This window comes from Spea bombifrons, chromosome 4, assembly GCF_027358695.1.
Source record: "Spea bombifrons isolate aSpeBom1 chromosome 4, aSpeBom1.2.pri, whole genome shotgun sequence".
NCBI classification, from domain to species: domain Eukaryota; kingdom Metazoa; phylum Chordata; class Amphibia; order Anura; family Pelobatidae; genus Spea; species Spea bombifrons.
In genome coordinates, this window is record NC_071090.1 from 27,161,158 (window position 1) to 27,185,142 (window position 23,985).

The following is a 23,985-nucleotide window of genomic DNA, read 5'->3' on the forward strand; positions in this document are numbered from 1 at the left end:
TGTCAATGTGACCTGAGAGCTTGGAGCAGAGAATTGAGAAAGTCCAAAGTCTAAAAGGCATGGATGTAATGTGAGAACATTTTATATTACTAAACAGATAATGGAACAACTACTAAGCAGAAATGGTAGAGGTTAATACAGTGAGTGGGCTGGGGATTGGCATATGGAGTAAGGCTATTTTGAATCAAACAAGACCAAGGACCTATTAGGATTTGAATTGTTACAGCAGGAAAAAATGGGCAGACTAGATAGGCCAAGTGGGTCTTATCTGCCATCAAATTCTATGTTTCTATGTTCTATGCAATTATCACTATGAAAAGCATGTGATATGTTACTGGCTGTTATGGTACATAAGGATAAAGCAGATCTTATGTTAACACATAACTGTTTTGCTCAAAACATGAACACCTCGTGAGGTGACTTGTCATATTATATACCAAACACTTTGACCTGTTAACATTGTAGTAAATGTGATCATGTATAACAAAACTGCATTCCATTACAACATCCTCTGAAACCGAGTGATGTTTATATTTTTTAAGTTTGTATATAACTTGTCAAGAGTATTTTAACAATTATGCTGCTGACAACATTCATCATTGATAGTAAAGAACACATTTGGTTCAAAAGTCATGGGCTGTGTTATGTCATGACTTTTTACAGCCTTGATAAAATTGCAAGGGAGGGCTGGCAAATTCTGGCAGTGAGTGCAGGAACAGCTAAGTGCTCCCATACACACTCACTGTAACACAAACTTACACATATACACTTTCTCTCACAAACACACACTGACATTAAAACATACCCATTCTATCACACCTCACACCACTATTATAGATCACACGCTTACCCTTCGTTATGGGTGCTCACATACACATTCATGCTCACATACACATTACATATAAACATTCATACGTGACCTCGCTGCATTCCTGGCTCTCCGGGTTGGTCCAAAATTCTTGACAAAGTGCCATCTAATGTGTACCAGCCCTTTGTGGAGACTTTTGGACTGGAGGGGGGCCAATTTCCTTTCTGCCCAGCCCGCACCTGCTTACGTAGATGATTAAGATGACAAGCGGCTACATTCAGTGCCCTAATTCAAATTTCTTCCTATAGACCAGTGAGAAAACATAATTGTAAAATAGCAGAATTCCCAGATGCTATTGGTATTATTGTCACACTCACATTTACTATATGAGCTTGCTGGGCATTAAAATGGTGTTGCACCCATAATACCCTTTACTCTTCTGTGAAGGCGCTCATTTGGTCTTGTGTAATGTTCGAATTTGAACTTATTATGTATTATGATATGTATGCGGATCTTTCAAAAAGCATATTTTAGCAATAAGTGTAAAAAAAAGTTGATATTTGTAAGAGATGAAATAAAAATAATACAGTATGTTACAAATAGGTAAAAAGAAACTGCAAAAAACAGTACGGTGACAAATAGCACCACTTATAAGAGTGTATAAATTTAAATCCCAATATAAAGGGACAAAGAAAAAAAAGTAAAACTAGCTCCTAGCTTATGCTCCCCAAGTTGTGCAGCTAATATATATATATAAAGATCAATCATTAGGAAATACGTATATAGGTTAAGATTAAATATGTATCTGTAAAAACAATAGTCAAACATTTTATATGCTTCAACTCTTGATGTAAAGTAAAGGATCAGTAATCAAATGCTTAATAAAAACTTAAAAAAATGAGTAGTTAAAAATAGGTAATTATGTAGAAGATCAAACTCTAAAAAAATGAATCCAATATAAAACCTCCCCTCTCTCATCTACAATGGAGCTTGTACAGTTCTCCCTCCTCCCCCCTACCTTCTTACCTCGTACAGAGCTCTTATCTTCAGTGCAGCTCACGCTCTCTGTTACGTGAACCTGTTGGGCGCCTTGGTTATTGGAGTGCCTGGGTGCCATACACCTGTTGTACCCACCTTATCATGCCCCTTATGACATCATAATGTTACATAATATATGATTATTTACATATAATTGTTCAATTACTATGTTTCTTCACACTACCATTGCTTTGTTTATTTCCTGTGACCAATTGTGTTTATCTTTAGTTGCATACAATGGATAACAACTGGATATAAAAGTGACATCACATATATTTTATAGAATCATTATTATCGACTCATCCAAATATATAATTATATAAGTAGCCAACCTGATGTGTGTAACTTGTTGGTATTAAATTCCTGGTCCTTATTCTCTGGAAGCATTAACAGCACTGATAATATGCATTGTTCTTCAATGGACACCATTCTGTTAATGGAATAAAAAGAGTTGTGGAGGGTTTTGTTGTACAGAGACTGCTATCACAATAAAATAACTTTGGGTGTAAGCATTTTACTTGCCACGTCTATCCCATGTATCACATGTTCGGAACTGCTGAATATAATGGCAAATAATAATAATATTACATTATCACTTAAACACATTATGATAGGTGTGGGAGTAGTTGCCAAGGAGCAGTGTGTAAGGAACAATATTTTCATGTATGTCAAACGTACCTGATCTTTTTTCTATATTCTATTCTGGTTTTCTCCAGTTAGATTATTTCAGATTCTTCTGTTTTGTACTTTAATCAGTTCTAGTCCTAATATAATACACAACAAATAAACATGGAAAAACTAGATCTGTGTAAAAAAAACCCCAAAAAACAGCACAATTTTTTGACCATTTATTTTTAACCTGATACTAGTAATAGGAAAATGGTGTGAGTTTTAGTAACATAGTAATTTAGTTAGACCTTAGTTAAAGCTGCTGTAGCACTATTACAAATAGGGAAGAGTAAAAATTAACAATTACCGTATTTGCTTGATTATAAGACGAGGTTTTTTCCAGAGCAAATGCTCTGAAAAATACTCCTCATCTTATAATCGGGGTCGTCTTATAATCAGACCTCAAATAGGTCTGACTATGAGACTAAGATCCAGATCCCCCGCAGCGATGCAGGGGACCTGGATCCTCCTGTGTTATGCCCCCCCAACTTACCGGTGCTTCTGAGTCCCCGGTGCTTAGTCCGGGCAGCGTGTAGAGCTCTACGCAATTCACCTAGAGCTCTACACGCTGCCCGGACTAAGCCCCGGGGACTCAGATGCAGGGGACCTGGATCCTCCTGTGTTATCCCCCCACAACTTACCGGTGCTTCTGAGTCCCCGGTGCTTAGTCCGGGCAGCGTGTAGAGCGCTACGCGATTCGCGTAGACAACATCTGCTCAAGCGGGTGTTCTGCTGGAACTTCTATGAGCACCGGAAGGTCATGCGACGCCGGTGCTGCATCATAGAAGCTACGGTGGAAGTACAAGCAGTAACGGGGGTTGTCTGCGTTCATCAAGCAGACGTTCACCGGCTGGCAGAGAAGAGAATTCACCGCTGCTGCCCGCACTTTCGTCGGTGCTCGGTGATAGACGCCCGGTGGAAGTCCCGGCAGCAGCTGAGGTTACCAGACAGGAGGATCCAGGTCCCCTGCAGCGCTGCAGGGGGATCAGGATTTTAGTCGCATAGTCAGACCTCATTTGAGGTCTGATTAGAAGACGACCTCGATTGTAAGACAAGGTTTTTTTTCAGACCAAATGCGGTACTTCCCAGTTAGGGACAGTTATGGTTGATGGGGTCTTTAGGGTTAATTTAGGAGCAGTTATGGTTGATGGGGTCTTTAGGGTTAATTTAGGATCAGTTATGGTTAATGGGGTCTTTAGGGTAAATTTAGGAGCAGTTATGGTAAATGGGGTCTTTAGGTTTAATTTAATGCTGAGGACTGAGAGTTAATTTAATTAATTTAATAGGGTTAACTTGAGGTGCAGTTAGAGGTAAAGGGGTGCAAACTAATGGGAATCTAAATCCTGGGGGCAGTGAAGATTAATCCTGTATTTATTTATAAAAGTATTGTGTCAGTGTGCTGTGAACGATTCTGTGAATCTACGAGGGCACTATGGCATATCTGGGGGTATAAGGCAAATCTGGGGGGAAGTGTGGCATATCAGGGGGTATAAGGCATATCAGGGGGTTTAAGGCATATCTGGGGAGGACGGAGTGGCATACTGGGGTATAAGGCATATCAGGGGATATAAGGCATATCAGGAGGTATAAGGCATATGTGGGGAGGGCAGAGTGGCATATCTGGGAGGCATGTGGCATATCTGGGAGGCATGTGGCATATCTGGGAGGCAGTGTGGCATATCTGGGAGGCAGTGTGGCAAGCCTGGGCTCAAATGTGCATAACGGGGTGGGGGGCAGTTTGGGAAATAATAATAAGAAATGCATTTTTATCAAAGTTTTTTTATTCTACTGTTTGTTTTTAACATCCTGCTTGTTTATTAAACTATTTTAAATAAATGAAAATTTTACATTTATTTTCTTATCTGATTAATCGAAAGAATAATCGGCCAACTAACCGATTATGAAAATAATCGTTAGTTGCAGCCCTAATGTTATTCTATGAGAGAGACGTAAGTTGTGGGCAGAGCCAAGAGGACGGTTAAGAGAAGAGATATAGAAGAGTACAATGTTGCTGTGGTCTCTGTAGGAAAGGATCATCCATTTTATTCTGGAGGGTATGGGGAACAAGTAGACGGACTTGCACAGTGTTCCCGTAGATATAGCACTGGGATAAGAAAATTATTCGGTGTTTAGAATGGACAAAGTTGGGAGCTGCAATAATCTAAATAGGATATCACAAGGGTATTTTAGTAGTGTCTTGTGCAAGGTAAGGAGAGAGTGGAGTAGTTGCAGAGATTGTGGAATTCTGAACAGTGATGGACATGTAAGGAACTGAGGGTAAAGGGGACAAGGAAATAACCAGAAGCTCAGTCTTGTGCTTCAGGTAGTGGAATGCTATTCAGGACATGATTTCAGAGAAAAACTAAGTGAGACGAGTTAGCAAAAAGTCAGGAGAGGTAAAGAAAAATAGCACATCGGTAGCATAGAGGATGTACTAGAATCCAAAAGAAGAGATTACTTTTTCAACAGTGGAGCTATAGAAAGATAAAGTAAAGGCCCTTGAACTAAAAAAAACCTCAACGCGCGTTTCACCAAGACTAGGCTCGGCTTCGTCGGGAGGCCCTAGAAACAGCAGGATTTATTATTTGATTAATAGGTCCTTTGCGCTAGAACTATCTCTATTTTGGCTATTTGGACTTATCCACATTTCTTTTCATCTTGACTTTAATGTATGGCTAAGAAATTTCAGCAGTTGTTATTGATCTCTTCAACATGATTGTATAAGATCGTATCAGTCTAACTTCATTGCATTTCATGAAGTTAAGGTGTCTTAATGGAGATATGATAACATTATACAAATTCATACAGAGCCAACACAAATTCTATGGTGACCACTTAAAAAAACATTATAAAGAACACAATGTCATCCACTGAGACTTGAGGAAAGGAGGTTTTACCTAAAGCAGCATAAATTGTTCTCTACAGCAAGAACAATAAAGGTTTTCAACCTTCTTCTTCTTCTTCTTCTTCTTGACCAACAGCATGGAAAGTGATAAAAAGGTTAAATCTAATGGATTTGAAACCCAGATTATTATGGGTCAGTATAATTTCATATGATTTCAGGTAGTAGTTTTCAAGCCACAATAGCAAAGCTCTCTAAACTCATCATGATGGGGGGTTTGTCTAATCTGTAACCAATTAGTGGTTTATGTTTACTTGTTTTAACAAAAAAAACCAATAGTGACAGTTATTATTTTACAGGTGAGAGGGAGAGTAAAACAAGAATATAGTTTAATTTTTACGTTTCCAAAACACTTTATTTTGAAAAAAACATCTTTACTAAATACTACTGGCTCACAAAGTTCAAATAAAAATCATGTCATGCATTTTATAATACCTTAGATTATCTTCCTTTTGGAATTGTGTGCTTTTGATAATAGATTGCTTCAGTAGAATCACTATGTTAGGGAAACAATTTATAGACTCTATACCAACCTTTGTGGGCCAGGTTAGTATGTAAAGCATTCTCTGAAAAAAGAAAAAAAGATATACATTTACTTGAGAGAGGGCTTTAAAGTAATGTTTATATTTTGCTCCTTCAATTAATTTGTCACAGCTATTAACATTTTGAAATATTTATTAGAATCATGTATGTATTAAGGTCATCAAATCAGATCACATGATATAGGGTGACTTAAAAGGGTTAAAGTTTGTTGTGGTTCCCTGCCACTGCACCTAAACAGTTTTGGGAGCTATTTCTAAATCTGTGTGTCCAGCTCAATGGTAGGGATCTTACACTGAGTTGTAAAGAATGGCGCTGTAGCAACCATGAGCATGTTTATCAGTAAAGAACTGATAAAAATAATGAACAATAAAGTATGGGCATCCTAAGCATTAATCCAACATTGTTCCCTTGGACCATAACCTATGCTGTCAACCAAATATTGTAAATGAAAATAAAACTGCTGGCAATTAAGATTATTCCCCTGAAAAAGCACGGAATAAGGTTGTCAATGTTGGTAGCAGAACAAGAGAACAATACAGGTTTGAGAGATATATGAAAGGCAATTGGGAACCACATATGGAAGGAGAATGCAGGAGCTTTCAGTGGTAACTATATACATAACCAAAAAGGAACCAATAATATGAAATCTAAGGTTGTTAATAGACATTTTTTTATCCAGTTTTTAAAAATCGATCAAATGTTCTCCTTTTGCCTTTAACAATGGCAATGATCAATTTTGCTGCTAGGCAAAGATTAAAGTAGGAATATTAACCCATTTTCAATGACATGATTTGTCACAAGCATATTCCTAGCACACCAGGGAAAGTCTTGGTGGGCTGCTCCCAAAACCCCTCCCAACACCGAGGCCATTAAGGCAGCCAATGTAATATCAGTTTGCAGCCAGACATTACACTAGACCAGGCATGTCCAAACTTTTTTGAAGAGTGCCAGATTTGATGAAGTGAACATGTGCGAGGGCCGACCATTTTGCCTGACATTCTTTGAACCATTAAAATTAAATGCAAATTAACTATTTTATGCAAAGTTTATTGAAAACGGCATGCTTTTTATGTGACTTGGATGTCAAATCTAAGCAGGTGTTAAATCACTCAAAAAACAGATCTATATTTGGGCAACTTATCTGTGGGGCCTTATCAGTCCGGAACGTGGGCCGCAATTGGCCCTCGGGCCGGACTTTGGACATGCTTGCACTAGACAGAAGTAAAAGTGTAGCTTACAGCTGCATGTCTATGATCTATAGGGTCACTAGCCCTAAGTTGTCATGGACCATTTAAAATCTTAGTCAGGTCCCGGCCTTAAACCTGGGTTTGCATCCTGGTCTCCTGAGAGAACTGCTATTAGAGGAGCTGCCACATAGAATAACAGAAGCAGTGGCCTGCATAAAAGTCAGGGGGAAAAAAAATCAGAGATCCCGGTAGGATCAGGATAGACTCTCCTGAGTCTCTAATCTTGTGCTAACCGCCATTACACTAGATCTGTCAGCACAGGGTCAGAGATGCTGGTTCCTGCTGTCAGGGGAAAGTTCAGTATTTCTCCAGATCTCCTTGCCATTGAACTAATACATTTTGACACCCTTTTTGTAGACATATTACTAAGTGTTTAGATTGAACCATTGTACTGTTTACAGCAAGGCACTATGATAACAAAAGCAGCCTAGTAGATTTGGCTATGAAAAACAAAGCTAGAACATACACAAATGGCAAATATGCAGCTACCTGAAAATATTGTATTGTGTGCTTTAAAAAGTAAAGTAGCGCAATATTTTTTCAAAAACTTAGTTTTAGTTTGATACATGTAATAAATACATTTGGTGTGTGGTCTCATTAAAATTTCTGATGTGTCTGCAGGAGAACCAACTGTCAGGAATTACTGGGCTGGAACTTGTAACCTTAAATTGGAGAAAATGAGAACCTGCCTATTGGGCACTGGTCACTTGAGTCTTTGAGAGGCAGGGGAGGGCCGGCAGCCTAAGGCCTGGGGGGCAAGTCTAGTCAAGTGGCCTGTTGCGCCACCAAACCAGCCCACCATCCATACTCATCTTTTCCTGATTTTCTGACGCATATTGATGTAATGTGATGGGATTGGGAGTAATCAATACACGGGACTTCTGAACACAATTTACTTCCACTAATCATTTTTAATAAAATATGCAGATTGAAAGCTTTACTTTTGTCCTCTGAAGTGACTACAAATTCAGGAGGGCATTTTATCTCTGGATAAGTAAAAACCACATAGTTCTATTTATTCCTATAGTAAGTAAAGTGCCAGAAAACAGATGGCCAAATACACACCAGGACAGGCTCTGCCACACCGACACCCAGACACACATACCAGGACAGGCTCTGCCACACTGACACACCAAGACAGGCTCTGCAACACGGACACCCAAACACACACACCAGGACAAGCTCTGCGCCACCGACACACCAAATAAACACACCAAGACAGGCTCTGCACCACCGACACACCAAATAAACACCAGGACAGGCTCTGCCACACCGACACACCAAACACACACCAGGACAAGCTCTGCCACACTGACACCTAAACACACACACACCAGGACAAGCCTGCCACACCAACACCCAAACACACACATACCAGAACAGGCTCTGCCACACTGACAGCCAAACACACACATACCAGGACAGGCTCTGCCACACCGACACACCAAACACACACACCAGGACAGACTCTGTCACACCAACACCCATATCTGTACGGGTTAATCTACACAAAGCATAAAAATGCTTTCCATACTGGTTTGTTTTTTTGTGTATTTCCCCCTTGTGTATTGATGCCGCAGCCAGGTCCCCCTTTGGTTTTAATATATTCCCCCCCACACCGGTGTGTATTGCCCCATGTGCATTCATGCCACCAGACAGCCCCCTTTGTACATTTATTCCCCAACACCCTTGTGTATTGATTTATGTGATGTCCCCAGCCAGCCCCCTCCCTTGTGTATTGATGCCCCCTTTTCTGGTTAATGTACCCATGTGTATTGATGCCCCCTTTTCTGGTTAATGTACCCATGTGTATTGACCCCAGCCACCACCCCCTTTGTGTATTGATTTATGTGATGCCCCAACCACCCTGTTGTGTACTTATAACCCCCAGCCACCACCTTTTTGTATTTAATTGTTGTCCCAAGGCACCCCCGTTGAATATGGGTCCCCTTACACCTATCATCCCAACTATTTTTTTAATACTTACTTTTCTGCTGCCTTTCTTCCCTGCAGACTGCTCTCCTCCGACATGTTCTTCCAGCTGTCACAAGGAACTGTTCCGTGTGACAGCTGAGGCACTAAGTGGCATTGTGCAGGCACGCCGGCCGCTTAATGACTTTAAAGCGGCCAGCGTGTCTTACAGCCGCTTTAAAACTAGCAGCCGAATTACCCCAGGGACGCACCCCAGGGACCCAAAAATACACAATTTATCATGGAAGCAAAATTCCAAAGATCTCCCTGGGGCTGGTAAAAACTACCCTGCAAAATATAAGGGGATATGTATACACACTTCCTCCATTATTATCCCATGCTTTCTGTCAATTTTCAGTATCTCACAAAAAGTGAGTACAACCCTCACATTTTTGTAAATGTTTTATTATATCTTTTCATGTGACAACACTGAAGAAATGACACTCTGCTACAATGTAAAGTAGTGAGTGTATAGCCTGTATAACATTATAAATTTGCTGTCCCCTCAAAATAACTCAACACACAGCCATTAATGTCTAAACCTTGGCAAAATATTTACAAAAATGTGAGGGGTGTACTCACTTTTGTGAGATACTGTATATATATATATATATATATATATATATATATACACACACACACACACACACAGTGCCCTCCACTAATATTGGCACCCTTGGTAAACATGAGCAAAGAAGAAATGTCTTTATTGTTTAATCTTTTGGTCTTTTCTCTGCTCTCATGTTTATCAAACAATTGCAAACACAACAATTTTTTTAAAAAAAAGATAAAATATATATGTGGAACAATTATTGGCAGCCTTTCAGTCAATACTTTGTTCTACTTGTCTTTGCCAAGATGACAACTCTGAGTCTTCTCCTATAATACCTGATGAGGTTGGAGAATACATGGCATGGGATCAGAGACCATTCATCCATACAGAATCTCTCCTGATCCTTCAAATTCCGAGGTCGATGCTGGTGGATTCTCCTATTCAGTTTACCCCACAGGTTCTTATGGGGTTCAAGTCAGATGACTGGGATGGCCATGGAAGGACCTTGATTTTGTGGTCAGTGAACCATTTTAGTGTTGATATCGATGTGTGTTTTTGTCCTGCTGGAAGATCCAACCACGGCCTATTTTAAGCTTTCTGGCAAAGGCAGTCAGGTGTTCCATTTAATATCTGTTGATATTTGATAGGGTACCCTAACAAAATGTACACATCTTCTGGCAGAAAAAAGGCAAAAAAACAACAACCACCACAATAATTAATCATGGGTATGAGGCACTTTTCCATATGGGTGTGGGCCAAACTCTTGAGTTCATTACCAAAAAGCTCTATTTTGGTTTCATCTGACCCTAGAACCCGAGCCCATTTGAAGTTCCAGTAGTGTCTGGCAAACGGAAGACGGCTGAGTTTGTTTTTGGATGAGAGTAGGGATTTTTTTCTTAAAACTCTTCCAAACAACTTGTGGTGGTGTAAATGATGGAGAATTGTAGTTTTGGAGACTTTCTGACCCCAAGACTCAATTAACTTCTGCAATGTGATGCTTTGAGATTTTTTGGCCACTCAAACCATGTTCTTCGCAGTACATTAACAACAATGGTATATCATAACATTTCTAGTTGACTGTACTTCTTAATTATTGCCCTGATGGTGGAAATGGGGATTTGCAATGATTTTGCTATTTTCTCATAGCTACTTCCCATTTTGTGGAGCTCAACAACCTTTTGCTGCACATCACAGCTGTATTCCTTGGTCTTAGCCATTGCGATTTGACTAAGGGAATTTGGCCTATGTGTTGCCTAATATTTATACCCCTGTGAAACAGAAAGTCATGGTTGAACAATTTCCTGTTCCTAGTCACCTAGATGTACTAAAATATCAATGGGAATATACTTAAAATATAGTTTCTCATATTAATTCATAAGGGTGCCAATAATTGTGCCACACATATATTTAACATTTTTTAGAAACAAAATTACAAACTTGTGTTGTGTTTGCAATTTGTATATATCAATGAAATAATATTTTTGTTAAGAAAAGATCAAAGGATTGAACAATAAAGACAACTTTTTACAGCCTTCTTTACTTTACCAAATGTGCCACGATTACTGGAGGGCACCGTATATCAGTCCAGACTTAAATATAAGCAGACAATGCAATAAAGCATGTGTGTGTGTGTGTGTGTGTGTGTGTGGGGGGGGTTATAGCGAGAGGCATTAATAGCAGAAGAACAGGGTTGGTTATGCCACTTTACATACCTCTGGTCAGACCTCACCTAGAGTATTATGTACAGTTGTGGAGACCCTATCTCTAGAAGGGTATTGACATTCTGCAAAGGTTGCAGATCAGGGTGACTAAAACCCTGAATAATTAGCAGGATAAAAATATTAAGAAAAACAAAGGGATCTCAATATGTAAGGAGGAAAGAAGAGAGGAGATTTGTAACAATAAAACATACATAAAACATACATACATATGTTGGAAGGTATACTATAATTTTTTAGGTTGTTGAAGCATTTTGGGAGTGCATATATGCAGCCCACTCATCAACATATTCATGGTTAACATGTGTATACCTCCAGCATATAGACACGGTATTGAGACTACAACTATAAAACGCCACAAATGTTCTTCATAAAAAGTGAAGGAAGCTAAGGAATACAAAACTGATGGATTTTGGGCAAGGGTTTTTGTTTTCGTAAAGCATTATATATTATTTTCTTTATATTTATACCCCCCCTTTGGAAATGACTGTACACTGAATCCTTGTTGGCAAAATAGGATTTTGTTCTATATTTAGACTAGTATTTACATTGTATGTGATACAGAAGTAACACTTCTTAATTTACCCTTTTTCTAAGTTATTACACATAGACCGCAACTTCCATTGACTTAAATGTTGATGTTTTTTTAATTTTACCTTACTTAACACAAAAGCTTTGCAGAAAAAAATATAAGTGACAGTAAGCATGACTACATCAGTATTCTGTATGTAAACACAGGTTGTTGATCATAATGTTTTCATAGTTTAAGTAACATTTAGGAATTATGCAATATCACAAACATACTATGCCATAGAACAGCTTTTACATTTTATAACATAATGTTTATTTGTTTAATTGCATGACACATTCTATATATGATAAACCGTTAGCTATATCAATTATAGGCAAGCAACAAGAAATTACATAGTCATGCGCCAACTGTGGTTAGGTTAAAATAACCAAAAGCCATTCTCTTACCTCCATGAGGAAAGAACTGCGAATATATCTGCTTAAAAGTATCTTCATTTACCACTCCGCTTGGACATTCCTTGGTAGATAAAAAAAAAAAAAAGTTGTATGCATGAATTTATAAATGATCTCCAAAAGAAAAACATTTTGAGAACTGACCTTTGAACATCTTGTTCTTTGTACAGTCATATTAATGAACTAATGGCTGAGAGTGGTTGGCATTGTCCCCATATATAGTTTATAAAGTTGTCATATCCCCTCCTGCTATGTCAGATTCCTGCTAATGTAAAAAAAAACTTTTCTAGCCCTTCTTCTTAACTATGATGTTCCATGCCCCTCATTAACTTTGCAGTCTGTCTCTGTTCTTTTGCAAGTTCCATAATGTATGTTGAGGAGCAGGCACGCAGAATTGCCCTGCAGTAGCAAAATAAAGTTTAGGGATTTCAGTGTTTATCGCAGCACCTTATAGATTTTTTAAATGGGAGTATATGGCACTAAACATGCCTGGTCTCCAGAAGACATATTATACTTATTATAAAAGTATAATAAAAAATCATTTAAACAACTCCCCAAGACCCTTTATTAATCAAGAGTGGGCTAATGAGGATTAGAATTTCTTAATGGAAAGAAACATCAAGAACACATATAGTATATTTCTAGTAGTTTTTATTTGAACAACAGAATAGAAGGCAGAATTATAGGATATTTTTGGACCCTTTGGCATGCAAATCATTGACTGTGTTGCTAGCCTTTAGTGCTTTAGGGTTAGAAAAAATGGTTTAAAACAACTGTTTAAAAGAAGGCAAGATGTGTTGTCTACTTATAATCATTATGTTTCCTACAAATTACTTCTATACTTGCTTTTGAAACACATTTTTAAAATATTACGTAACACATTTTATATCTGCTTTCCTCTATCCTCAATACTATTACTTCATTCTAAGTGAGACGTTCATAATTTTCCCTCAAGGGTTTTTTGTGGCAGGTACTACAATCTCTGAGGCAATCCTTTCATCCCGGTCCAGCTCTGTTCAGCTCCTTTCCTTTTTAAACAGATCCCACCAATCTGTTTATGTGTCAGTCCCAATCAATTCAGAATCGGCATTCTGACAGATGCTGCATAGATGGCAGCAGTCCCTAATGTGACTGGAGAGCTCTGACATCCAGGTTTTTGTGACCCCTGCGAGCTTACCCCAAATTGGTGACTGTGCATGCAGGAAAAGAGATGTGAGAGCATTCTGTTGGTGAACATTGCTTGTGATGGCAAGAGACTTGAAGCATCAATCATGCTTAGATGCCCCAGTGAGGGAATTTAAGGTTAGATCAAGTCGGAAACCAAGTCCCCAGACAAACAGGAACAGTCCAAAACTGTTAGACTTTGCTTCTGTACGGACTTTTGTGGCGCTCCAAAGGGCTAAGACGTATATCATAATTAGAGAGAGAGAGAGTTATTCATTTTTAACTTTTATTTGAACAGTGTGATTGGCAACTAACAGGTATATACTGACGGATTGATAGGGACTTTGAGTTTGTGTGAGTGACTGGCCATAAGTAAGTAGGTGTGTGAGGGGAGAGCAAGGAGATGCGAGGGGAAGGAATGCAGTTGGGGACTGGGGGGATAATGACAGAGGAGCAAGGCAGGATGAAGTAGGAGGGGTAGACGGTACCTCCTCAGGCAGGCATAGGGAGAGGAGACCCAGGAACAGAGGGAGAAATGATGAGAGACAAGAGTCAGGCAGGTATATGTTATCAGATGCAGGAAATGATGCATGGGCAGTTTGTTCAACAGGGATGATGTGTATGTGCAAACTGGTAGCAGTGCACTTGTTGTGATGGGACTTCTAAGTGAGATTTGAGCATGATTAGTAATGTGTAAGTAGCGTAGGAGTAGGGATGTGGTTGATATCATATAGTACATTTAATAAGTGCAAAACCAATCCTTTCTCAGCTAGTGCAGGCTGCAGCACAATCAAGTTTGAGCCTGTAACGTCCATCACCTTCTGGTTCAATCTCCTTTCTCCCTTATCCTGCATTCAATTGTCATTTTGCACCATTCTGTTTATGATTGTGTTCTCATATCCTTGTTCGATCTGCTTTCAAAAGTTTCCTGGCTTTCGATTATCCCTTTTGGTTTGGTACTTTGGAACTGAATAAACTGTGGGCTGACTGTTTACTGGTTTAAATTACATTTTTGGTATTACCCTCTGGCCTGTTTGCTTATACTGGTTTCTGGATGACTTGATTGCTGATTTCTGTCTACCTATTTGTCCAAGGCTGATGCTACCCTATACAACATGTATAACACACGTCAGCAAAGTGTCGCTAAAACACCAAAACTCATATAAGGAGGGGTGTCCACATACATTTGGTGATATATATTACATTTATAATAGTTTACATGAATATTTACTAGTAAACCTTGTTTCCTATAGGGTAGTCTTATATTCATGATATATTGTAGGATACTACTGAGTACTTAATGGTACTGTAAAATATATATTAAAGATTCTTAGCACAGCAAAACTAGGAGGGAACTCACATTCAGGTCAGCTGCATTGAATTTACCCCAAGCTGGACTCAACTTGGGAGAACTCAGGGGAAAAGTGCTTGATGAATAGTGAATTAATTAACTGATCAGTTTAGCTAGCAAAGACGGATAAAAGCAGCAGTCTAGTAGAACCCCAACCACTCTTATTATGAGGCACATAATTTGGCTCCTAAAACCTTTTCAGATTATCCAGTTATACTGTATTGTGCCAACTGTGCTGTGTTATAATTTACCTACATTTTTGAATCCTCTGTAAAGAACTTGAAGCTCTCCTTTAGTAAAGTTTGTTTGTGCTTCTAGCTGTTCCAGGCCTTCTGGACGACAGCAAACCGTTGCCATTTCTAGTTCATCGTCTATTTTATCTAAAGAAAAAAAAATGTATATAAAGTTTTTTCCACGACTAGCTATATAATATGATCATCAATAACACAAAATAGAAATATGATAAATTGTACAATGTTTATAGTGCAATATGTCAGTTTATGACACTTTAGAACATAGTATGACATTATATATAAAATTCTCTATGTGTTATTAGAACTTTCAATTCAGGCAATGGATGGTTCTCCACAAATATATTGAACACCTTCCCTCATGGTATATATATACAGTATTTCACAAAAGTGAGTACACCCGTCACGTTTTTGTAAATATTTTATTATATCTTTTCATGTGACAGCACTGAAGAAATGACACTCTGCTACTGTAGTGAGTGTACAGCCTGTATAACAGTGTAAATTTGCTGTCCCCTCAAAATAACTTAGCCATTAATGTCTAAACCTTGGAAACAAAAGTGAGTACACCCTTTAACAACTTTCCAAAGTGGACCACTTGGAGCTACTCCCCGGCCTAGTCTGAAGTGGGCAATGAGTGAGTTCTAAGTAGGTAGTAGTGCAGAGTAGACAGAACCAGGGGTATAGACTAGATGTGACCAAATTTCACACCACAAATTGTATCTCCATTAATGTATTGAACAATGACTTTTATTCACTAGTAGTGTGGCAATACACAGAATATCATTGAAATACTGAAGTACTGAACATACCATATTGTAAACACAGAATTCACACACAAATGTTGCATTCTGAGACAAATACCCCAATAGGAGATATTTATTTTTTTAAAAACTTGAAACCAAAAACCTAAGGAACAAAGTCAATAGGCAGAAACCTAAAGGCAGCCTATATACCTACCTTGGTAGTACAGAGAAGACACTGTAAAAATCTTCAGCCATCAAGAGGTACCAAGAAATAATGAACGGAAAGATTGATGAGGCTCGCAGATGCCTTTGGTTGTAGTAGTGAAGCCACGTGTAGAGCTATGCAGTGTGCATGGATATTGTCACTACCAATGTGGCCACATATTGAACTATGTAGCTGTTTCTGTGATAACATATATATTTATATTGTCACAGAAGCCCCTAAAACACAACAACAGGAGGAACCACTTGCTGCTTTGCTGGCTCTCACCATGATGTTAAGAGGGATGTTGGTGTGAAATGGTTAATGGAAAACCAGCCCTCAGGCTCACTTATCACTCTCCCAGGAGGGCCCACAAGAACTACACATTAACCCCAAACCTGTTTACTCCCAATTCCCAAATTATATTTGCTGCCACCACCAAGTTCTATTTAAAGTCTTAAAAATAGCTAAGGAGGCTTCAGTAACCCCCTGAACGACTCTAAAAAACCCAATTTGGTCAAAAAGGTAAAAACAGTTTTCTGTCCAAATCCATGGCACAGCCATGCGTACAAAGATGGCACCAAGTTATGCAAATATTTTTATGGATTACTGAACAAGAATGGACAGACAATGTAATAGTATATCACCGTTATATACATGATGCATATTGAATTAATGGAAGACTTTTTTTTTTTTACAAAAAGCTGAATAAAAATACTTAGGCAGGGGGCGTGGTTAGCTTGCCGAGGAAGATGGCTGCTTAATTTGAGAGCTCCTCGCCACCCGCTCTTTAACCCGCACTTTGCACCTATTAAGTCCGCTATGGGCAGGAACAAAAAGGCTCCCTCGGACCCTGGTACCCCCGGGACCAGCAGCCGGCCTCCTGCGGCTTCCCTCCGTGAATATTTTCATACCCCGGCCCTGCTTCATTCGCAGCCGGAGGAGCCTGACATGGCGCCTGCCGCCACGTGCTCACAGGCCTCGGACGAGGGTTTAACTCACCAGCGCCCTGGGAGTCCCCCGGAGCCTTCTGATCGGGACTGGCGGCGCATCTTCTCTTCGCTCCCCACCAAGGATGACTTTAGCCTCCTTGTGACCGAGGTGAAGGAAACCGTCCGGACCGAGGTTACGGCGCTGCGCGCGGATCTCTCGCGTCTGGACGCAAGGGTCTCCACTACCGAGACTAGAGTGCGCGAGGTAGACCGCCAGCTTTCCGCACATCAACGCTCCTGTTCTTCCCGGTTAGCCACGTTGTACTACCACTTGGAGGACTTGGACAACAGGGGCCGCCGCTCTAACATACGCGTGCGGGGCCTACCCGAGGGCGAGCGCCCCGAAGACCTCAAGGGCATACTAGACCGCCTGTTTGCTTCAATCCTGGGCTGGCCTGCTGACGCTGGGCGCAAACCCATCAAGTTTGATCGGGCTCACAGAGCCCTGCGCTCCGGTGGTGGACCGGGTGACCCTCCTCGAGACGTCATCTGCTGTCTGCACAGCTTCGCCCTCAAGGGGGAAATCATGCGGGCGGCTCGAGCCCATCGGTCCTGGTCCTTCGAGGGACACAAGGTCTCCCTTTTCCAGGACCTCTCCAGGCTTACGCTACAGGCTAGACGGGCGCTTCGGCCGGTAACGATGCTCCTGCAGGATCACCAGCTCGCCTATAGATGGGGATTCCCGTTTGCTTTGACGGCGCGCCGAGGTACTACTTCTGCTACGATCCGGGCTCCCGCTGATGTTATCCCCTTCCTACGCGCGCTGGATCTACCATCTGCTGATGTGGAGGACTGGCTCACCGGGGACCCGTGCTCGGGTTTGCCCCTACGTGGGAACCGTCGACCGCGACCGGCTCACCGTGACGCGGCGGAGCACGACCGCAACTTGCCGCAGGAGGCTTGACAGCCGCACACCATGATTCCTGGCCCGACGACGGCGGTTTGTGCGCCTACGCCTCGACTCTCTGGAGCCCCACATCTGTGGGCCGCATGGGTACTTTGTTGCTCCCGCCCTGCGGGTCGCTTTATTGTTTGACTTTTTATTTTTTTTTTTTTTTTTTTTTTTTTCTTTTCTTGTTCCCGGTGTTTCTGTGACTGCCCCGTATTGCCCCTGGTTGCTGGCTGTTACTGCGGCGCGTTTCTGAAGTGTTTTACTGACCCCCTGCCCTGTTTTTCTTTTCTTTATTTTTATGTTTTCGCTCGCGTCCTGTAGTTGCGTGTGCTGCCCTATGCCTGATATTGCGCCGCTGACGCCATTACTGAGCCGCCGTGGCTTATTTTATTTTTCATTTTTATCTTTCGCCCCGTTACTGCGCTAGGCGGTTTCGGCTCTGTATTAGATCTGGCCTCCTTGGCTAGCCCGCCCTGGCTGTTAGGGCGTGGGCTGATGTACGCTCCGAGTCGGCCGTTCCTGTACGTGGGGGGGGGGGATTTGGTTTTTTTTTTTTTTTTTTTTTTTTTTTTTCCGAGGTTCATGCACTACACATATACACGCTTTCTGCACCCACATATACACGTTCTCGGCTCCGTGCCGTCCTATGGGGGCGAACCGCTCGTTCCCTGTGCTGCCCCGTGCACCGTGTCTCGCCTCCGTCGTGCCCGGCTCCATCCCGGTTTTTGTTCCCTCTCGACGGTGGCATCGCGCTCATGCGCTTCCGGTTTCTGATGTCTCCTACTACTACCTCTATATTTATCCATATATCAATATCTCCATATGCACGCCTATGTGGAAATATATATATATATTTTTTTTTTTTTTTTTTTTTTTTTTTTTTTTTTTTTTTATTGTTATTATTAATTTGTTTTCTTTATTTTATTGTTCTTGTTCCTTCCAAGCTGGGTCGGTTGCCGCCTCTGCTTTCTTTTCCATTTCCTGCCTTCTCACAGGCGACTGTTTCGATGTGGTGCTGTATTACCGCTCTACAAGGCTGGGTGGTGGGATGCTCTGTTCTGTTCATTGATATTTTAGTGCTATAAACGGTTTTTACTGTTGCATTTCTATTGTTGCCTTCCTTGACTCCTAACTTTTCTGCCCCGCGCGGGGTATCAGTGTCCTGGTAGTGTTCTATTGGTGGTCCTTGTCCCTCGGCCGAGGTTCGGGTTTTCCACCGGTAGACGACACGTTTGCCCCTAGGCTCCCTTCCCCCCTTCTGTCCTAGCTCCCCTCCTCCGCCTTCCCCTCCTCTACTTCCCAGGTCCCTCCCTCCTTTCCTGGGTGTCGGGTCCATCGCTGTCCCCGATGGCTTTCCAGCCGGCCCCCCTGACGTTCTTCTCTGTGAATGCCAAGGGTCTTAACATCCCTGAAAAACGCTCTCGGGCACTTAGGGACTTTCGCCTCCACAAGGCTTCGGTCGTTTTTCTCCAGGAAACGCATTTTCGGGCGGGGCAGGCTCCCAGTCTTCGCGACTCCCATTATCCCGTTGGCTACTTTAGCAATAATCCCGACGCCAAGACTAAGGGGACTGCCATTCTGATCGCTAAATCTACCCCGTTCATGGTTAAAGACTCTCTGTCTGACGCGTCCGGTCGTTACACTTTCCTGAAGGGCACTATTGCCGAGGTTCTGTACACATTTGCCAGCATCTATCTCCCTAACCGAGGTCAACACACTGCCTTGCGCTCCATCCTAGCATCCCTCTCCTCTTTTGCGGAGGGGATTCTGGTTTTGGGTGGCGACATGAATGTTCCCTTGTGCCCTTCGCTGGATACTTCCAGTGGCTCCTGTTGTGTCCCCGCAGGTCAATTGAGGTCCGTCCGCAAATCGTTTACTGATGCATGCTTGATAGACTGCTGGCGGTCCTTGCACTCCCTGGATCGTGACTTCACGTTCTACTCCTCGCCTCACAACTGCTACTCTCGCCTTGATTACTTCTTCCTCTCCCAGTCCCACCTTGACCTCTTGTTGACGTGCTCCATCCTGCCGATGACGTGGTCGGATCACTCCCCCGTGCTTCTGACCCTCTCGTCCCCCTTGCATAAAGCGAGGGAGTGGACGTGGAGGCTCAATGACTCCTTCTTGTTAGACGAAGCCCTTGTGGCTCGCGTGCGGTTGGAGTTGGACCAGTATTTCCGGGAAAATGTTACGCCAGGGGTGCCTACCCCGGTGGTATGGGAGGCCCATAAGAGTGTCATCAGGGGTTTCTTCATCAGGGAGGGCGCACGGCGAAAGAAGTTGCGCGCGCAGGAGGTGGATAGGCTTACCGCCCGCATTGCGCATTTGGAATCCGTTCATAAAAGGGCTCTGACGGACGACGTTCATAGGGAGCTGTTGTCCCTTCGGGGTCAACTCTCTGACATCCTGAACTCCCGTTTTCGGCGGGCCTCCTTGTATAGTCGCCGGTTCTTTCACGAACACGGCAATAAGAGCGGCAAGCTCTTAGCGACGATGCTTGCTCCCCATAAAAAGACTACCCATATCCATAAGATTCGGACGGCGGCGGGTACGGTATCCTCCTTTCCTTCCCGGATTGTGGAGGCCTTTCACTCTTACTATACGGCTCTCTATAACTTGCCCCAGGGGGTCCCTCGGGGGACGGAGTCTGACAGGCGCACGCTCATACGCCGCTACCTCGAGCGGCATGTCCGGCGCAAGCTTACGAGCGCGCAGGCCGCGGAGATTGACCACCCACTCTCGGTGGAGGAACTTGCTCTGGCCCTGAGGGCTACACAGACGGGTAAATGCCCGGGCCCTGATGGGTTGCCCCTGGGTTATTACAAGACATTTTCTGACAACCTGCTTCCCCACCTGTGCACAGCTCTGAACTCCCTCTTGGAGGGCCACAGCTTGCCCCCCCAGACCCTAGCGGCCACGATCACCGTTATTCATAAAGAGGGTAAGGACCCTTGTCTGTGTCAGAGCTACAGGCCCATTTCCCTGTTAAATACCGACTTAAAACTTTACGCTAAGGCCCTGGCGCTGCGACTTGCTAGATTGCTCCCTCAGCTGGTACACCCCGATCAGGCGGGGTTTATCCCTCGCCGTGAGGCCCGCGACAACACTATTCGTCTCCTTAACATTGCCCACCGGGCGGGGGCGGGGGCTCATCGCCTTTTGTTCCTCTCCACCGATGCCGAAAAGGCTTTTGATAGGGTGGACTGGACGTTTATGCGCGCTGCCCTGGAACACATGGGTCTGGGCCCCTCCATGCTACGGTGGATTGCTGCCCTCTATACCGCGCCCACGGCCCGGATACGAATTAATGGCGCCTTGTCGTCGCCAGTGTCGATTGGCAATGGCACTCGGCAGGGTTGCCCTCTGTCCCCTCTTTTGTTCGTGCTGTCGTTGGAGCCCTTTTTGGAGGCCGTTCGTTCGTGTCCCGATATTCTGGGGTTTCCTGATGGTGGGGAACACCACAAGGTCGCCGCCTATGCGGACGATCTGCTCTTTGTGGTGGATCGCCCTGAGATCACTTTGCCTCGCATCCTTGCGGAGTTTCGGTCCTACGGGGCACTGTCCAACCTTAGAATAAATTTCTCCAAATCGGAAATTTTGAATCTCTCCGTGCCCCCGCAGCAGGTTCCTGCTCTCGCCTCCAGTTTTTCGTTTCGCTGGTGTCCTGGGAAGATGAAATACTTGGGGGTTTGGCTGACGACTGACGTGGCCTCGTTATACGCTGAGAATTTCGCCCCCTTGTTATCTGCTTTGGCATCGGACCTCCAGCGGTGGATGCCCCTGTATCTGTCCTGGATCGGCCGGGTCAATGTAGTGAAGATGAACCTGCTCCCGCGGGTCTTGTACTTGTTTCAAACTCTGCCGGTTCGGCTCCCCCGGGCATTCTTCGCTTCGCTTCGGTCAGCGGTGATTAAATTTATTTGGGGAAACAAGAGCCCGCGACAGCGGCTCTCGCAGCTTACTCGACCGAAATCGGCGGGCGGGCTCGCCCTGCCAGATTTTCGCCGGTACTATCAAGCTGCCCACTTGCTTCGCGTGGCAGAGTGGAGCGTGGTGGGTCCGGGGCGGAAGCCCTGGGTTGCGCTGGAGCTTGGTGATTTGCGGGGTAGGGTTCTGCACGCCCTTTGGGGTCCTGGGGTGGGGGCTCGCGTGGGGTCGCACCCCTTCGTGTCGGCGACTCTGTCGGTGTGGAGGGCGGTAGGATGTAAGGCCGGGCTCTCTACGTCGCCGTCGCCTTTGTTGCCTCTTTGGGGCAATCCGGACTTTGCCCCGAGTCGCCGTTGGGGGCCTGAGGGGTACATGGGACTCCCCCTTCCCGTCCGCGCCCGCGGGTTATTGTCCGGGGGTGTGGTTATGACGCTGGACACTTTGTGTCCGGACGCGAATTTTTCCTGGTCTGACCGTTTCGCCCATCTCCAGGTTACGCACTACCTTGACACCCTCCCCAATCGCCAGTGTTTGTCCAGAGAGCTGACGTGTTTTGAGTCCTGGTGCGCGGGGGCGGGTCCTCCGAGGGGGGGCGTTTCCCTACTTTACTCTCTCGTTCTGTCCTCTGTGCATGCTGAGCGGCCCTCTTTCTGTTCCCGCTGGGACTCCCTCGGCGTGGCGGACCTTGCGGACGGGGACTGGGATAAGATATTTATCCTTACGCACAAGAGTTCCAGGGCCACTAAGGTACAGGAAACAAACTATAAGATTTTGACACACTGGTACCGTACGCCTCAGAGGCTTCACCGTATGTTTCCGGACTCCTCCGATAGATGCTGGCGATGTGGCGGGGCTGAGGGCACGATGCTGCATATATGGTGGGAATGTCCCCTGATCCGACAGTTCTGGACGGAGGTCCACCGTGTGATCTCTGAGCTATCTGATGCCCCTCCCCCTTTTCAAGCACTGCCTATGCTTTTACACCACACGCACCTCTCCCTCTCCCAGTATAAGCGCTCGATTGTGCGACATTTATTGGATGCGGCTAAGGGCCTCATTCCCCTCTACTGGAAGCAACAACGTGCTCCGCCGGTTGGGGACTGGATGTTGAGGGTCGAGGACCTTAGGAGGATTGAGGATCTTTCCGCAGTTTCTGTCAAGCAAAGAGAGAGGTACACAGCCACTTGGTTTCATTGGCTTTCGTATGTTTCCCCACTTGATTTGTGAATTAGATTTTTTCTCTTGGGCACTTCCTTCGTTCTGGGGTCATCACTGGCGTTGTGCTTTTGACGCTTTTTTCGTTCGGTGCCTTAATGCCTGATATGTCCTCTTCGAACGCTGACGGTGCTGTTTTTCTGCTGTGACCCCTGCGTGGGTTTTTGTATGTTTTGTCCCTTACTCTGCTCGGGACGTGTATGGACTTACCCACCCCTCCCTTCCCCCTTCCCTTTTTTCATTCTGTATCCCATACCCCGTCACCCCTCCCTTCTACCGTATTCTCAAAACTTCAATAAAACTTGATTTTGCAAAAAAAAAAATACTTAGGCATAACATTAACATGCAGTAAAGAAAGAATAGACTAAGATAGAAAGGAAGATTAAGATAAACACACACTAAAATAAGCAGATGTAAATAGTAATATAGAGTTTAAAAGCTGCCATTATACACAATGGCTTACATATGCCCCTAAAAGTCAACTTACATGGTTACGTAGAAATTGTTCAGATAATATTTTTTTTGAACAAGCAGAAAACATATATGACAATATTGAGTTCGAAACACTATTGAATATTTTTTTCTACCATTGGTGACTAAGGCTGTTTTAACATTTTTGCGGTGCTCGTGTTTAGCTGTAATTTTCTTCCCTCTCATTTAGTGTACCCACACAAGTTATTGTTTTTTTTTGGTTTTTTTTAAACAAGAAGGGCTTTCTTCAGATTTTTTTTGGATCATATCATTTAATTTCCTATATACAAAATAAAACATTTTGAACATTTTTTAAAAGCACTTTTTCGCACTTTTATTTT

At 43.2% G+C, this 23,985-nt stretch overlaps 1 protein-coding gene across 4 annotated transcripts in view; it reads right to left on the reverse strand.

The window, feature by feature from the left end:
• Positions 1–23,985, reverse strand: part of KCNIP1 (potassium voltage-gated channel interacting protein 1) — a 75,579-nt gene that overhangs the window by 24,192 nt on the left and 27,402 nt on the right. For 2 of the 4 annotated variants that reach the window (XM_053463337.1, XM_053463335.1), the window contains 3 exons: positions 15,204–15,328; positions 12,428–12,497; positions 5,951–5,983 (listed from right to left, as the gene is read on the reverse strand). In XM_053463337.1, the coding sequence (XP_053319312.1) occupies positions 5,951–5,983; positions 12,428–12,497; positions 15,204–15,328 (228 nt within the window). The remainder of the gene's footprint in view (positions 1–5,950; positions 5,984–12,427; positions 12,498–15,203; positions 15,329–23,985) is intronic. The other 2 variants (XM_053463338.1, XM_053463336.1) reach the window with 1 other exon arrangement.